Source organism: Pelophylax lessonae (assembly GCF_965119305.1).
Source record: "Pelophylax lessonae genome assembly, chromosome: 4".
Taxonomy (NCBI): domain Eukaryota; kingdom Metazoa; phylum Chordata; class Amphibia; order Anura; family Ranidae; genus Pelophylax; species Pelophylax lessonae.
In genome coordinates, this window is record NC_138771.1 from 328,618,193 (window position 1) to 328,636,099 (window position 17,907).

Below are 17,907 nucleotides of genomic sequence, written 5' to 3' on the forward strand. Positions count from 1 at the left end.
TATGGCTACCTGAAGGTGTTCTGTACACAGAATGTGTACTGAGCACCCCCTGGACACATCATTTCCTGCTTGTGTGATTGGCTCACTGATTTTCCCAGTCTGCACTAAGGCTGGCCATACATTATATAATTTTCTTACAATTTTCTGTACAATTTTCTTGAAATTCACCTTCAACTATGTAGTACAAAGGCCTGCCTAATTGGATACAAGTGAAAGTGTTGTTTAGCTTTGACCTCATATTATGTGGTTTGTGGTAAATCTAACATAAAATTGTACAAGAGAATTAAACATGTATGGCCAGCCTAAGATAAAAGTCAGATTTCTGGCATCCCCTGGAACAAAAATGTCATTTTGGTGAGATTTTCCCTAATAATAACACGTCTAAAGGGATGCAGGCCCAGCAGATTTCCTCATTAGTGCTCTGCAGGTGCACAGCTGATTGATAATTATGAAACCACTCCCATTAGACAAAGGATGTCCAAACTATGATCCTCCAGATGTTCTGGAACTACAATTCCCATGAAGCCTTGTAAATCTCTGACATTCAGAGACATAACTAGGCATGATGGGAATTGTAGTTCCTGAACAGCTGAGAGCCATAGTTTGGACATAGCTGCATTAGATCCACTCAGCCAGAGATGTATAGTATCTAAGTAGAACTACTTCACTACTGTACTTAAGTACCGAAAGGCGGTATCTGTACTTTCCTAGAGTAGAATTTTTTTCTTCTACTTCCACTTTTACTTCACTACATTTTTTCGATGATTTCAATACTTCTACTCCGATATTTTTTTTTGTGCTGCATAGTTACTCGTTACAATTATAAAAATTACCACTGCCAGAACAGTAGATGGCAGGTTTCATGAAGCTCAAAAAAATGTGTAATGTCATGTGTACTTTTGACTTTTGACTTCTTTCTTTAATAACTTTAGCTTTAACTTTAATAAACTTTTGACTTCTTTCTTTAATATCTACACAACACAGTACTTGTACTTTTACTTTCAGTACTTGAGTAGCAAATTTTTTTTAAAAACTACTGGTACTTTCTGTACAATTTCAGTTCTTGAGTAGCAAAATTTAAAAAAAAACTACTTGCAATACTTAAGTACAAAAAATGTTGAATACTTTAGTACTTCTACTCAAGTCACTTTTTGATCGAGCACTTGTACTTTCACTTAAGTATGGGTTTTGAGTACTTTATACAACTCTGCACGCAGCAGAGGAACAATTCATGATTTCTTCAGAATAACAAAATATAGGGATCTGCAATACAGATTGGTGTAATCCCTGCATTGTACAGAGATCACCCAGAGGGGAATGTTTTTTTCTTAACAAAAGTGGAGTTACGCTTCAAATCCAGAATTATTTTTTTCCAACTTTCCCTTTATGCTCGCTTTTCAAAGGAACAAACATGGTAATTCAGAGACTGAATGAAGCTTTTCGTGCAGAATAACATGTTTGGTAGTTACATTTTCATAGACACCTGTACATCTGACCAAAAAAGAGGGACAACTGAGGAGGAAAAAAAAAAAAAAAAACAGGGGGATTTGGCTTCTAAATTCGGGCAATCCCTCCAAATCAGGGACAGTTGGGAGGTTTGCTATTTGCCTGACATCTCCAAAGCTGATATGGAGGATAAGTGATTGTAGTGAACTAGTGTCCCCTTTATTTTCCAATCTACAAATCTCTCTATTTCATACAGTAACAAAAATACAATAGAGGAAGCATGAAAAATGAGAAAGTATCATTATACATATAAACACTGTGAAATCAAATATATATATATATATATATATATATATATATATATATATATATATATATATATTATATATATATATATATAAAATAAAACAAAGAAAATATGTGCTGAATAATTATCCACCATACTTATTTTTTTTAGGTATTGTGGCTTGCACTTTAGAACATCTGCTCTTTGATGAGAGGTATTGGTTGAATTCTTCGCTGGTAGAAGACACTGAAGTACAAGTATCTGTGAATCAGGATGAATTGGCAACACTGTATCTCGGTCTCCTCCTCCAGGAAGGTATGGAACACCTAATATCACATTTGCGTAAGCCTTGCTTATGATTATAGTTTACTGCCCCCTAAAGTATATTTCAGATATACAGTATGTTTATTAATCTAATTGTAAATTAGGAAAATTGATTTTATTTGCAATATCTAAAGTATTGAGGGTTAGTCTAGATATACAATAGTATAGTCATATTTTAGTTAAGTCATAATAGAAGGACCCCACTGATACAACCTTTTCATGTCAGAATTGCTCCCTCAGAATACAAGTATATCTGATTCTATGTGTAATCTTGTAAAATGTAGGGTGTTTTTATGCCCGGGCTGTGGTGCATGATGCTGGAGCGCAGGTGGATGAAGGAAATTCGGAGTTCCTTGCAGTCTCTATGAATGATGTAGTCTATATGAAGGACATTGGTGATGAGTCATCATGGGAAGGACAGTCACTGAGTACAGGAGAGCGTGGATTATTGCCCATCATATCAGTGGAGCCACTGCCTCATCCTTTTTACCAGTAAGTGTTTCATGCATCATACTGTACAAAGAAATAGGATATTTTTATTGTGACTATGAAAACACTAGCTAAAACCAACCAACGAATAGACAATTTATGATGTGGAAAGGGACAAAGCAGGAGAGTAAAAAAGTGACTATATTTACTTTAATTAAAGTTGTTTTAAAGTTTATTTTTTTTTACCCTAATTCCTTGCATTAAGAAAAAATGTCCACACCCTTCTAAACACTAACCCGAGTCCTTTCTCAACCCAGCACTGTGCCTTTCTGTAGCTGTGCTCTCCCCTCTTCTCACAGGACACAAATCCAGCAGTGTAAGCCATTGGCTCCTGTTGCTGTCAATCAAATCCCTTGTGGAGTAGGGCGGGGCCAAGCCACACTGTGTGTGTCTAAGGATGTACACATCCCAGCTTGGGAGTGTGTCCGCACCAGTACCCTAATAGCAGCTGGCTTGCTATGGGGGAACTCACAGGTGAGGACCTCAGAAAAGATAGTAAGGGACTGTTCTATGCAATACCATCGCACAAAGCAGTAAAGTATACCTTCTTTTTTATTTTACGCCTGCCTCTAAGCACCTTTTAGATTGGGTCACTAAACTCCATTGTAAAAAAAGACTAAAATCCTTTTTCTTTTTTTTGTGAAGAGTCTGATTTATCTAGGTCATGGTATATCTAGTAGTAGTTCGCTACATCCACAGAGTGGATTGCAAAAGGGTCCTGTGCTTGTTTGGGTCTGGTTCAGGTGCGAATTTAGGCAAACATTCAGACCTGAATCATACCTCAACCAGTCAACAGACACGCACCTGACCCCATGCACGAATCCACGGCCACATACATGTGAACTCAACCTATATTAAGTGAGGGGAAACCCCAATTTGACAGTGGTTATCGGATCAGGTTTAAATAAAAAAAAAAAAAAAAAGTAGCACTCCAAATAGCTAGCTTTTCAAATTTTGTGTATTTATGAAAGGAAGCATCATATAAGGCCTCTATGATTAAGACTCGAAAAAGGAAAAAAACATGTATGAGGAGTTCCTTACGGGTGGAGAACAGGAGCTGAAGCCATCTTTTACCCATTACAATACATTTATGCAACAGGGAGTCCACCATTTTTTAACATAAATTGTAGTACATGCACAGGATCTCCCCACAGTTACCTTATCTAGATAGATGCAGACCCAGCTACAAGCACCATATACGTACATTTTCATTAGAATTAGGGAGAAGATACAGGCAAAAAGTACAGCATTTAACAAACATCAATACACATGGTTAGAACAGGGAGGAGGTTCCACTTGAGAAAGGGGTCTTTACCTTGAAACATTCTGATTCCCACCTCCAACTGTTTCTGAGCATCCACATGCCAGCTGAAGGCACTATCTGGTACCTATCCATGTGTATTGATGCTGATTAATTGCTATACTTTTAGCCTGGATCTCCTCCCTGTTCTAATCAAAATGTATATGCTTGTAGCTGAGAGTTTGCTTCTGTCTAGACAGAGGAACTGTGTGGAGATCTTGATTTCTACTACAATTGATTATGTCTTTATATGATGCTTCCTTTCATAGATACGGTATCTCACAAAAGTGAGTACACCCCTCACATTTTTGTAAATATTTTATTATATCTTTTCATGTGACAACACTGAAGAAATAACACTTTGCTACAATGTAAAGTAGTGAGTGTACAGCTTATATAACAGTGTAAATTTGCTCCCCCCTCAAAATAACTCAACACACAGCCATTAATGTCTAAACCACTGGCAAATGTGAGTACACCCCTAAGTAAAAATGTCCTAATTGGGCCCAATTATTCACTGAAAGTTCAACATGGCCCCTAATGGCAAAGAACTCTCTGAGGATCTGAAAAAAAAAAATGTTGCACTACATAAAGATGACCTAGGCTATAAGAAGAGTGCCAAGACTCTGAAACTGAGCTGCAGCACAGTGGCCAAGACCATACAGCGATTTAACAGGAAACATTCCACTCAGAACAGGACTTGCCATGGTCGACCAAAGAAGTTGAGTGCACATGCTCAGTGTCATATCCAGAGGTTGTCTTTGGGAAATAGACGTATGAGTGCTGACAGTATTGCTGCAGAGGTTAAAGGGTAGTGATGTCGCGAACCTAAAATTCGCCGTTCGCGAACGGCGAACGCGAACATCGGCAAATGTTCGCGAACCGGCGAACCGGGCGAACCGCCATAGACTTCAATAGGCAGGCGAATTTTAAAACACACAGGGACTCTTTCTGGCCACAATAGTGATGGAAAAGTTGTTTCAAGGGGACTAACACCTGGACTGTGGCATGCCGGAGAGGGATCACGCAAAAAAAAGTTCTTAAAAATTATAATTTTTTGATAGAGAGCCAATTATTGGAAAAATTAAAAAAAAATAAAAATAAAAAATTTCTTTGGATTTAGCATCTGGGGGGTCTAAAAAGTGTACCTGTGAAGTTTCAGCTCTGTAGCATGTCCAGAACCCCTAAAAAACAGCATTTTTCTTATATTTTCAGGAATATGGCTTCTCTGCGGCTGGCTTTTTCTCTTGCAGGCATTTATCGGGCATTTTTTTAGGCAGGCATGTCATTTTTTGTATTTAGTGTCTGGGGGGTCTAAAAAGTGTACCTGTCAATTTTCAGCTCTGTAGCATGTCCAGAACCCCTAAAAAACAGCATTTTTCTTATATTTTCAGGAATATGGCTTCTCTGCGGCTGGCTTTTTCTCTTGCAGGCATTTAGCGGGCATTTTTTTAGGCAGGCATGTCATTTTTTGTATTTAGTGTCTGGGGGGTCTAAAAAGTGTACCTGTCAAGTTTCAGCTCTGTAGCATGTCCAGAACCCCTAAAAAACAGCATTTTTCTTATATTTTCAGGAATATGGCTTCTCTGCGGCTGGCTTTTTCTCTTGCAGGCATTTATCGGGCATTTTTTTAGGCAGGCATGTCATTTTTTGTATTTAGTGTCTGGGGGGTCTAAAAAGTGTACCTGTCAAGTTTCAGCTCTGTAGCATGTCCAGAACCCCTAAAAAACAGCATTTTTCTTATATTTTCAGTAATACGGCTTCTCTGCGGCTGTCTTTTTCTCTTGCATGCATTTATCGGGCATTTTTTTAGGCAGGCATGTCATTTTTTGTATTTAGTGTCTGGGGGGTCTAAAAAGTGTACCTGTCAAGTTTCATCTCTGTAGCATGTCCAGAACCCCTAAAAAACAGCATTTTTCTTATATTTTCAGGAATACGGTTTTCTGCGGCTGTCTTTTTCTCTTGCAGGCATTTATCGGGCATTTTTTTAGGCAGGCATGTCATTTTTTGTATTTAGTGTCTGGGGGGTCTAAAAAGTGTACCTGTCAAGTTTCAGCTCTGTAGTATGTCCACAACCCAAAAAAAACAGCATTTTTCTTATGATTTTTAGTAGAAAACTAATGCAGTGTCTTTCCAGCTGTCTTTTTTTCTTTCTGGCAAGCTGAAATATGATATGCCAAGGCAAACATGCCTATCAGTTGAGCTATGACACAGACAACAATGCACACATGGGGAAATATGTAAAACAAAAAACAGGAAAAGGAAATTAGGTGACGGTCACAAAACATGATATTGTGATTGGCCAAATAAAAAGTCACCTCGCGATGAGGTCGCGCCAAAGTCGCGCTAAGTCGCGCCAAAGTCGCACTGGAAGCGACGCTACTTTAGTGGTAGCGGCAGTGTAAACCAGCACTAAAACATCCAGTGTGTGAATACGATCAGGTATGATGTTTTATCGGTCAAGTAGTGTAAGGGTTACGCCCGTCGCCCGCTTCACAGTGACAGACCAAACTCTGACAGACCAAACTCCCCGTTTAACAGTCAGTCAGTCCATTTGCACAACCGCAAACTCCCAATTTGCACAAGGTTGGATACCAAGCTAGCCATGTCCCGTTCCTTGTCCTCACTGACATCATTGAAGGTCTCTTCCTCCACCCAGCCACATACAACACCAAGGGTCCCCGAAAGGTGAGAACAAGCCCCCTGGGACGCCTGCTGTGGCTGGTATTCCACCTCCTCAAAGCCACCTTCCTCCTCTGACTTCTCTTCTTCAGACTCCTCTCTCTGCGTTGCCACAGGTCCAGCAATTGACAACGACAAGGCTGCTTCTGGTGGTGATGAGGACCACAACTCTTCCTCTTCATGCTCATCTACAGCCTGATCCAGTACTCTTCGCAGGGCACGCTCCAGAAAAAACGCATATGGGATGAGGTCGATGATGTTGCCTTGGGTTCGACTGACCACCAGGGTTGTCATCTCCGCAAAAGGACGCATGAGCCTACAGCCATTGTTCATGAGCATTCAGTAACGCGGCCAAAAAATACCCAGCTCCGCAGAAAGAATGAAAGAAAATGAATGTTTTTTTTTATGAAAAATTATCCTGCGGATCGCTTTTGGTCTGTACACAATGAAGCAACGACCTTATCATCTGGGGTGTGCCAACACAATCCTAGAGGTGATCGCTTCATTGTGATACGCAAGCCCCTTCACCACGACAAGGTAACGATCACGAAGGGGAATTGACACATGTATGTGCCTTTTTTTTTGTTTTTTGTTTTTTTGCAGCCACAGTGTAGCACCAGAGGCCAGAAAAATTAGGCATGTACACATGCATGAAAAAGTAGGTATTGTTGCAGCCGCTGCTGTAGCAGCGGCCTGAAAAATTGAGGTTTTAAGGCAGAAAGTGCACTAAAACATTGCGGCTTGAACCGTAGTTGGTGGCGGAGACGTCACGTAAGTCATCCGGCATGCAGAGAATGATTATATACAGCAGCGTGTGGACCATTTTTAGGCCAAGGCATCTCAGTCATCACCAGGCCTTTTTTAGTCAAATGCATCCCCCACTGTCAGTCCTTTCGGGATCCATGCCTCATTCATCTTAATAAACGTGAGGTAATCAAGACTTTTTTGACCTAGGCGACTTCTCTTCTCAGTGACAATACCTCCTGCTGCGCTGAAGGTCCTTTCTGACAGCACACTTGAAGCGGGGCAGGCCAGAAGTTCAATGGCAAACTGGGATAGCTCAGGCCACAGGTCAAGCCTGCACACCCAGTAGTCAAGGGGTTCATCGCTCCTCAGAGTGTCGATATCTGCAGTTAAGGCAAGGTAGTCTGCTACCTGTCGGTCGAGTCGTTCTCTGAGGGTGGACCCCGAAGGGCTGTGGCGATGCATAGGACTAAAAAAGCTCCGCATGTCCTCCATCAACAAGACGTCTGTAAAGCGTCCTGTCCTTGCCGGCGTGGTTGTGGTGGTAGGAGGAGGATTACTTTCACCTCTTCCCCTGTTGGATTCCCGTTGTGCTGTGACATCACCCTTATACGCTGTGTAAAGCATAGTTTTTAACTTATTTTGTAGCTGCTGCATCCTTTGCGACTGCCGGTAATTGGGTAACATATAACAGACTTTCTGCTTATACCGGGGGTCTAGTAGCGTGGCCACCCAGTACAGGTCGTTCTCCTTCAGCCTTTTTATACGAGGGTCTCTCAACAGGCATGACAGCATGAAAGACCCCATTTGCACAAGGTTGGATGCCGAGCTACTCATGTCCAATTCCTTGTCCTCACTGATGTCATTGAAGGTGTGTTCTTCCCCCCAGCCACGTACAACACCACGGGTACCAGATAGGTGACAACGAGCACCCTGGGATGCCTGCTGTGGTTGGTGTTCCTCCTCCTCAAAGCCACATTCCTCCTCTGACTCCTCTTCCTCACACTCCTCTTCCAGTGTTGCCGCAGGTCCAGCAATCGATGGTAAGGCTGTTTCTGGTGGTGGTGATGGTGACCACAACTCTTCCTCTTCCTCTTCACGCTCATCTACGGCCTGATCCAGCACTCTTCGCAGGGCACGCTCCAGGAAAAAAACATATGGGATGATGTCGCTGATGGTGCCTTCAGTGCGACTCACTAGGTTTGTCACCTCCTCAAAAGGACGCATGAGCCTACAGGCATTGCGCATGAGCGTCCAGTAGCGTGGCAAAAAAATACCCAGCTCCGCAGAGGCTGTCCTAGCACCCCGGTCATACAAATACTCGTTGACCGCTTTTTCTTGTTGGAGCAGGCGGTCGAACATTAGCAGTGTTGAATTCCAACGTGTCGGGCTGTCGCAAATCAAGCGCCTCACTGGCATGTTGTTTCGCCGCTGAATATCTGCAAAGTGCGCCATGGCCGTGTAGGAACGCCTGAAATGGCCACACACCTTCCTGGCCTGCTTGAGGACGCCCTGTAAGCCTGGGTACTTCTGCACAAAACGTTGCACAATCAGATTCAACACATGTGCCATGCACGGCACATGTGTCAACTTGCCCAAATTCAATGCCGCCAACAAATTGCTCCCGTTGTCACACACCACTTTGCCGATCTCCAGTTGGTGCGGGGTCAGCCACTGATCCACCTGTGCATTCAGGGCGGACAGTAGTGCTGGTCCGGTGTGACTCTCTGCTTTCAGGCAAGTCAACCCCAAGACAGCGTGACACTGTCGTATCCGGCATGTGGAATAGCCCCTGGGGAGCTGGGGGGGTGCAGTTGGTGTGGAGCAAGACGCAACAGCAGAAGAGGACTCAGCCGAGGAGGTTAGCAAAGAGGATGGAGTAGGAGGAGTAGAGGAGGTGGCAGCAGGCCTGCCTGCAAGTCGTGGCGGTGTCACCAACTCCTCTGCAGCAGAGCCACGCATTCCATGCTTGGCAGCCGCCAGCAGGTTTACCCAATGCGCAGTGTACGTTATATACCTGCCCTGACCGTGCTTTGCAGACCAGCTATCAGTGGTCAGATGGACCCTTGCCCCAACACTGTGTGCCAGACGTGACATGATTTCCTTTTCCACAATAGAGTACAGGTTGGGGATTGCCTTTTGTGAAAAATAATTTCGGCCGGGTACCTTCCACTGCGGTGTCCCAATAGCGACAAATTTTTTGAAGGCCTCAGACTCCACCAGCTTGTATGGTAAAAGCTGGCGGGCTAAGAGTTCCGACAAGCCAGCTGTCAGACGCCGGGCAAGGGGGTGACTCTGCGAGATTGGCTTTTTACGCTCAAACATTTCCTTCACAGACACCTGACTGTGGGCAGGTGACGAGCAGGAACTGCTGAAGGTGAGAGGCGGAGGGGCGGGTTGTTGATAGGGGGCATGGAGGACAGCAGTGGTTGACGTGGCTGAAGATGCTGGACCAGGAGGAGGATGGTGGCTTTCAGTTTGTGTGCTGCTTTTACTCATGTGTTGATCCCATAGGCGTTTGTGATGTGAGATCATGTGCCTTCGCAAAGCAGTTGTACCTAGGTGGGTGTTGGACTTCCCACGACTCAGTTTCTTTTGGCACAGGTTACAAATGGCATCGCTGATATCAGAGGCAGACACACAAAAAAAATGCCACACTGCTGAGCTTTGCAAGGACGGCATTCTGGTGGTGGCAACAGCTTGCGTTGATTGGCGTGCTGTCTGGCTGACCCCGGGTGCCGAATCTACATGCTGTCTGACTGCGCCACTAGCTCCTTGCGATGACCTCCTCCCCCTGCTTCCAACTCGTCTCCTCCTCCTCTCTGTCTCCCCATCTGAACTTTCCCCCTCTTCTTCTGCTCTTCGAGCAGGCACCCAGGTGACATCCACAGACACATCGTCATCATCAGCCGCTTCACTTGACAACTCAGCAAAGGCAGCAGCAGCAGGTACAACATCATCATCATCACAATGTACGTCCATGTGTATAATGCTGCCTGACTGAGACATATCCCCGCTATCTACATCCTCTGGCACTAATAGTTGCGCATCACTTATTTCTTCAAACTGATGTGAAAATAACTCCTCTGACGGATCAAGTGAAGCGGCTGTGGTGCTAGTGTTGGTGGTGGTGCCGGCGGGCTGGCGAGTGGTAAATTGAGAGGTGCCCGAAGCTGAGCTGGAGGAGGATGGTGCATTAGGGTTCCGAGCGGAAGCTGTAGACGATTGGGTGTCTTGTGTAAGCCAGTCAACTATGGCCTCAGAATTTTTTGAGTTCAGGGTCTGTGGTGGCCTCTGAACACTGGGCATTATTCTAGGGCCTAAGGAAATCACAGCACCACGACCACGACAGCCCTTGCGGGGTGGCCTGCCTCTGCCTGTCATTTTCTTTTTTAATGTGTTGTTACTGTTGTACTATGAGTGCAAGCTGCTGTGCCACCTTATATATCAGTGGTGGGTGGGCAGTGGCACAGTACACTCTCTGTGGACCTGACAGCAGTCACTGGCACCCAGGCAACTGCAATTTAAAAAATATATATATTTTTTTTTACTTTGCAAGCTGCTGTGCCACCTTATATATCAGTGGTGGGTGGGCAGTGGCACAGTACACTCTCTGTGGACCTGACAGCAGTCACTGGCACCCAGGCAACTGCAATTTAAAAAAATATATATATTTTTTTTACTTTGCAAGCTGCTGTGCCACCTTATATATCAGTGGTGGGTGGGCAGTGGCACAGTACACTCTCTGTGGACCTGACAGCAGTCACTGGCACCCAGGCAACTGCAATTTAAAAAAATATATATTTTTTTTTTACTTTGCAAGCTGCTGTGCCACCTTATATATCAGTGGTGGGTGGGCACACAGTGGCACTGCAGTGGGCACAGTACACTCTGTGGACCTGACAGTCACTGGCAGCCCAGGCAACTGCAATAATAAAAAATATTTTTTTTTTCAATTTATTGCAACAAGATGCTGTGCCAACGTATATATATCAGTGGTGGGCAGTGCACTGCAGTGGGTACAGTGCACTCTGTGGACCTGACACAGCACTCACTGCAATTATGACAGAGGAAAAAAAAATATTTTTTAAAATGCCAGGTACTGTGCCTGTGCCACCCGAAATGAGTGTGGTGTGCACACAGTACAGTCTGTGGTAGGTCTGTGGCCTCTCACACACAGCGGGCAGGCAACTGCAGTGTACAATAGATATATATATATATATATATATATATATATATATATATAAAGAAAAAAATCTATTACCTTACCAGCCCTTAAAAGGGCTTTTGGGGACACTATATATATATATATATATATATATGTATATATATAAATAAAAAAATCCTCAATTACCAGCCCTTAAAAGGGCTTTTGGGGACACTAGATAGATACAGATATATATATATATGAAGAAACAACTCAATTACCAGCCCTTAAAAGGGCTTTTGGGGACGCTAGGTATATATATATATATATATATATATATATATATATATATAAAAAAAAAACACAAATACCAGCCCTTAGAAGGGCTTTTTGGGGTGCTGATATTACAGCAGTAGTGGACCAAGAACACTGCAAGACCAGGAACACTGACTAACTGTCCCTAGCTTAACAGCAGCAGCAGCAGCAGCAGCTCTCCCTACTCTCACTACACACACTTCTTCAGAATGATCTAAGATGGATGCTGCCCTTGCTTATTTATAGGAGGTGGGAGGGTGTGGGAGGGAGGTACGCTGATTGGCTGGAAATGTGTCTGCTGACTGTAAAGTTCAGGGTCAAAGTTTGCCTCAATGATGTCTTATGGGGGGGCGGACCGAACATCGCATATGTTCGCCGGCAGCGGCAAACGCGAACATGCTAAGTTCGCCGGGAACTGTTCGCCGGCGAACAGTTCTATACATCTCTATTAAAGGGGTGGGGGGTCAGCCTGTCAGTGCTCAGACCATACGCCGCACACTGCACCAAACTGGTCTGCATGGCTGTCGTCCCAGAAGGAAGCCTCTTCTAAAGATGACGTACAAGAAAGCCCGTAAACAGTTTGCTGAAGACAAGCAGACTAAGAACATGGATTACTGGAACCGTGTCCTGTGGTCTGATGAGACCAAGATATTTTGTTCAGATGGGGTCAAGCCTGTGTGGCAGCAACCAGGTGAGGAGTACAAAGACAAGTGCGTCTGTGATTCTGTGATCTTCCTTACGCCATGGTCCCAACCCCGTCCCACGTATGTCCGGTGGGAAGGCTGGGGTCCCAAAAAAGGGAGTCGTGGGTCTCAACAGTTTGGATATGGCACCAGATGATGTAAGTCAGTCCCAAATCCGAATTGTCTAGTGGGTAATGTCGCTGGAGAGCAGTAAGTCCTTACGATAGGTTGCAAAGCGCAAAGATCACATGCTGGAAGATTAAATGGCTCCTGTCTAAATTGACCCCAGTATGTGTGTATATGTGTATATATAAGTTATGAGTGTGAGTTAGGGACCTAGGATTGTAATGGGACTGATGTGATTGTACAATATATATGTATATATATATATATATACTTTGCTACAATGTAAAGTCATGTAAAGTAGTGAGTGTACAGCTTGTATAAAAGTGTAAATTTTCTGTCCCCTCAAAATACCTCAACACACAGCCATTAATGTCTAAACCACTGGCAACCAAATTGAGTACACTACTAAGTGAAAATGTCCAAATTGGGCCCAATGAGCCATTTTCCCTTCCCGATGTCATGTAACTCATTAGTGTTACAAGGTCTCAGGTGTGAATAGGGAGCAGGTGTGTTAAATTTGGTGTTATCCCTCTCACTCTCTCATACTGGTCACTGGAAGTTTAACATGGCACCTCATGGCAAAGAATTCTCTGAGGATCTGAAAAAAAAAATTGCTGCTCTACATAAAGATGGCCTAGGCTATAAGAACATTGCCAAGACCCTAAAACTGAGCTGCAGCACGGTGACCAAGATCATACAGCGGTTGAACAGGACAAGTTCCACAACAGGCCTCGCCATGGTCGACCAAAGAAGTTGAGTGCACTTGCTCAGCTTCATATCCAGAGGTTGTCTTTGGGAAATAGACGTATGAGTCCTGCCAGCATTGCTGCAGAGGTTGAAGGGGTGGGGGAGTCAGCCTGTCAGTGCTCAGACCATACGCCGCACACTGCATCAAATTGGTCTGCATGGCTGTCGTCCCAAAAGGAAGCCTCTTCTAAAGATGATGCACAACAAAGCCCGCAAACAGTTTTCTGAAGACAAGCAGATTAAGGACAAGGATTACTGTAACCATGTCCTGTGGTATGATGAGACTAAGATAAACGTATTTAGTTCAGATGGTGTCAAGCGTGTGTGGTGACAACCAGGTGAGGAGTACAAAGACAAGTGTGTCTTGCCTACAGTCAAGCATAGTGGTGGGAGTGTCATGGTCTGGGGCTGCATAAGTGCTGCCGGCACTGGGGAGCTACAGTTCATTGAGGGAACCATGAATGGTAACATGTACTGTGACATACTGAAGCAAAGCATGATCCCCTCCCTTCGGAGACTGTGCTGCAGGGCTGTATTCCAACACGATAACAGCCCCTAAACACACCTCCACGACGAACACTGCCTTGGTAAAGAAGCTGAGGGTAAAGGTGATGGACTGGCCAAGCATGTCTACAGACCTAAACCCTGTTGAGCATCTGTGGGGCATCCTCAAACGGAAAGTGGAGGAGCGCAAGGTGGCTAACATCCACCAGCTCAGTGATGTCATCATGGAGGAGTGGAAGAAGATTCCAGTGGCAACCTGTGAAGCTCTGGGGAACTCCATGCCCAAGAGGATTAAGGTAGTGCTGGGAAATAATGGTGGCCACACAAAATATTGACACTTTGGGCCAATTTGTACATTTCACTTAGAGGTGTACTCACTTTTGTTGCCAGTGGTTTAGACAATAATGGCTGTGTGTTGAGTTATTTTGAGGGGAAAGCAAATTTACGTTGTTATATAAGCTGTACATTCACTACTTTACATTGTAGCAAACTGTCATTTCCTCAGTGTTGTCACATGAAAAGGTCTAATAAAATATTTACAAGATTGTGAGGGGTGTACTCACTTTTGTGAGATACTGTATATGAATTTTTTAAAAGTTAACTGCTTGGAGGGCTAGTTATCATTTATTTTGAGTTTAGAATTCCTAGGTTTTTCTTAAAGAAACCCAATCCATGGTTCTAACACCTGTATTTATGTAATTAAGGCTGGCCATACATTATACAGCTTTCTTGTACAATTTTCCTTTAGATTTACCAAAACCATATAATATGAAGTCAAACCTAAACACTTTCAATTTGTATGCAATCAGACATGCCCTTGCACTACATAGTTGAGAGTAAATCTAACCGAAATTGAATAATTGTATAATGTATGGCCAACCTTACTCTTTATGTGCTGATATTCCAATTTGGGTGTGTATTATCCTAAATTTTTGTTTTACTAAATATATCAGAACAGGTGCCCCCATCATGAGACTTCCCTTCACTTTCTGTTCTGGTGAAAACTGTAAAACTGGGGAGCTCCCCTGACTTTCTGTCCTGGTAATAACAATAACCAGGTCAGGCATCAACAGTGAATCTACCACTTTTAAATACTGCTAAGCACTTTGTACCTGAGAACATCAATACTAAAGAAATAAACACCTGTTAGTTAACAAAGGCTAAGAGCTAACTATGTTTTATTTCTTTCTTTCTAGATGGTTTCTTAAAGTGTACCCTATATCTTGTAATGTGACAGAGCAGAACTGCCGTAACATCACATCTCAGCCAATAGGTAAAGTTCCTTCCTGTAACACACACAGACCTCCTATTGTTTAAGTTGCTCATATCAATTATAAGCAACACAATCTGCCTTTGTACTAAACTGTGTGGATTTAACTCAGTTGATAAATGTAACACTTATATAATAAATTATAAAAAAAAAAAAAAAAAACGGATAAAAACTGAAGAAGGATTTTGTTTGTGTGGGATGCACTCACAGTACATTTATCAAAACTTAAATAAAAGATAGTGGGTTTGAAATTGCTAGATTTATTTAGAACACATTGGAAAAAATACCTTTCGTTCAAAAAGATCCAATCAGAAATGGCTTGGCTGTAATGGTTTTTCATCACTGTTTACTACTTATTCCTTTGTATATCTTCTGTATCAGAAGACTCTTCTTTAGCCTACATTTGAGATACAGAGAGATACAGGGGGTGGTTTCCAGTGAATAATGTCCAAGCTGGATACAGACCTTAGATCAGCCTTTTTGAACCAGGGGTGCCTTCAGGTTTCTTCAGGGGTACCTTGGCAGATTGCCTAAAAATTGCCCAGAAATTCTATACGAGCCAGCTGGTGGAACAGGCCTGCCTTTTAGTTACACAAAGGTTTTCGTTGTACACCATTACGACCTTCTAGCCACCAGCATCCTAACATCCAATGACATCATCAGTTGATAAGAAGGATCAGTAACCTTCACAACATCCTTGTTTGCCCCTCTCCTGATCTACACCATCAACGCTGTGGTCACGTTAGCTGAGTGATCTTGAGAAACCGAGGAAGATGAGAAGCACTGGAATAATAGTCAGTTCCAGTGTGCAAAGGAATAAATCCCCTCTAATGTTGGGTATCCCTAGTGTGTGGCTTTTGCTGCATTATGTAATATTATTAGAATAGTTGTTTTACATAATAGAATGGGGGGCCTCAAGACTGTCCATAATTTTAAAGGGATGCCTTGAGTATGTCCATAATTTAAAAGGGGGCCTTAAGGCTGTCCATAATTTAAAAGGGTGCCGTGACTGAAAAAGATTGAGAAACACTGCCTTCGTCCTATGCAACATCTTTACCAGATTTTTCTCCATTAAGCATTGACTGTTATATTTAGTATTGTTCTCTAAATAATATAAATATCCTGCCCTACTTTTTTATGCTGTAGCAGAATTCCCAGCGGTTTTGCTGGCTGGGGGTCCCCCTGGGTCACCGGGTGCAACAAAAGTACCTTTGTGCATGATCCCCCAAGCGTGACCACTGAGACAATGACCAGTCCAGTATCTTTGTTTTTTTTGTATTTATTGAGAACTTGGATGGGAGAAGGGAATGAGTGGGATACTCCTTTGGCTCAACTATGCACAACTTGCTCTGGACAACTGAAAAATGCAGATTGGCGATGACTTGACGCTAGCTAGATGCCGTTCAACGCTGGTTGACGCTGGTTAATGCTGGCTTGCTGCCTGTTAATTCCAAACTAACTTTGGACTGCTTTCTCACATAAAGAAGTCCTCTTTGAGATCCCTTAAGCACTCCTTGCTGAGGTAGATACTTGTACTACTGCTGCGCTGCTAAACACTTCAGGGCCCACACCGGCACCCTCTTTCTCTCACTTATCTTCAGGGCTTAGACACTGGCACCCCCTTTATCTAAACCTTCTCCACAGGTTAGCTGTCTCCCAGATCCCTTTGACCTTCTGGAGTGGTCCCCACTTCTAGGCAGACCCTATGGGCGGTTTTGAGTACTCACGACACTGTTTTTTCCCCCGAAAATTCTGCCCAGCAGCTCCACTCGGTCCACAGCACTCTGGATCCTTCTCTGCAGCCCAGCTCAACCTTCGTCCTCTAGGCCGATTGCCCAGGACACCTTCACTATCGCTGACAGGAGGAGAGACAGCCACCACCCTCCTCCGGGGACTCTGCTTCCCGTCAAAGACGCCCTGTCACATGCTCCCCTCAGACTTATAGCCCATCCCAGGGTGCATGGCAGTAAACTCCGCCCACTGAGCCACAAACCCTGGTGTGCTATTGGCTAGGTTTCCTCTACTGTCCAATAAGAGCCCTCATTGGACAAGGTGGGGAGACTTCCCAGGCACAACAGGTCACACCTGGAAGCATGTGACAGCCTAACTAAATGATCAGCCCCCCCTGATATGCAGACAGGGCCACCCATATGCTCTTTCCATGCACCTACCTACAGTAGGAGGATGCTACAATACATTCACTACATTTTTTCTTTATCTGAAAATGTGGGCAGTGGTTTCCTGTCATGAGGTCAAGCCAACTAACATATTTTGTACCTTGAGGGCTTGAACATATATGGAATCTGGCATTCTGTCAGTTCTTGGCTGCTCCATGCAGTCTCAGGCAGGTGGGTTGGCATGTATTCATCTTTGGTGGGGTATGGAAGGTGCGCTGATTGTGAACTGTGAGAAGCTGCAACCGTAGAACCAATAATGGTGAAAGTGTAAATGAAAATGTGTTTATATCAGGTGCGCTAAACCAGTAGAATATGTTGCTCTGAAGTGTAAAACACTATTGAGTACAAACTATAATCAACTTATATGTGAAGTGCACAAAGTAAATCCAAATAAACAGTCCTTGCAATGCAACACAAAAACCCAGGTGAAATTCCCAATACTGTGCTGAGTGCAAACACAAATGTGTCACACAATAGACAAAACTGTTAATAAAAATACAGTGCAAAAATACAAATAAGGAAAAGTCCAAATTCAAGTGTCCGTGGTAGAAACAAAGAAGGTGTCGTTCAAAGTGATGTTCAAAAACCAGCTAAACTTGTGAAGTGTCCCACCACCCGTGAAGATGAGCTTCTTACCAGAGAAATGGTATAAAAGGGCATATAGGTA

The 17,907-nt window shown here is 43.5% G+C and overlaps 1 protein-coding gene across 3 annotated transcripts in view; it reads left to right on the top strand.

The window, feature by feature from the left end:
- The window catches only part of SH3TC2 (SH3 domain and tetratricopeptide repeats 2), a 181,785-nt gene that overhangs the window by 79,626 nt on the left and 84,252 nt on the right, over window positions 1-17,907 (top strand). For all 3 annotated transcript variants that reach the window (XM_082254470.1, XM_082254468.1, XM_082254469.1), the window contains 3 exons: window positions 1,904-2,047; window positions 2,341-2,548; window positions 14,990-15,066. In XM_082254470.1, the coding sequence (XP_082110596.1) occupies window positions 1,904-2,047; window positions 2,341-2,548; window positions 14,990-15,066 (429 nt within the window). The remainder of the gene's footprint in view (window positions 1-1,903; window positions 2,048-2,340; window positions 2,549-14,989; window positions 15,067-17,907) is intronic.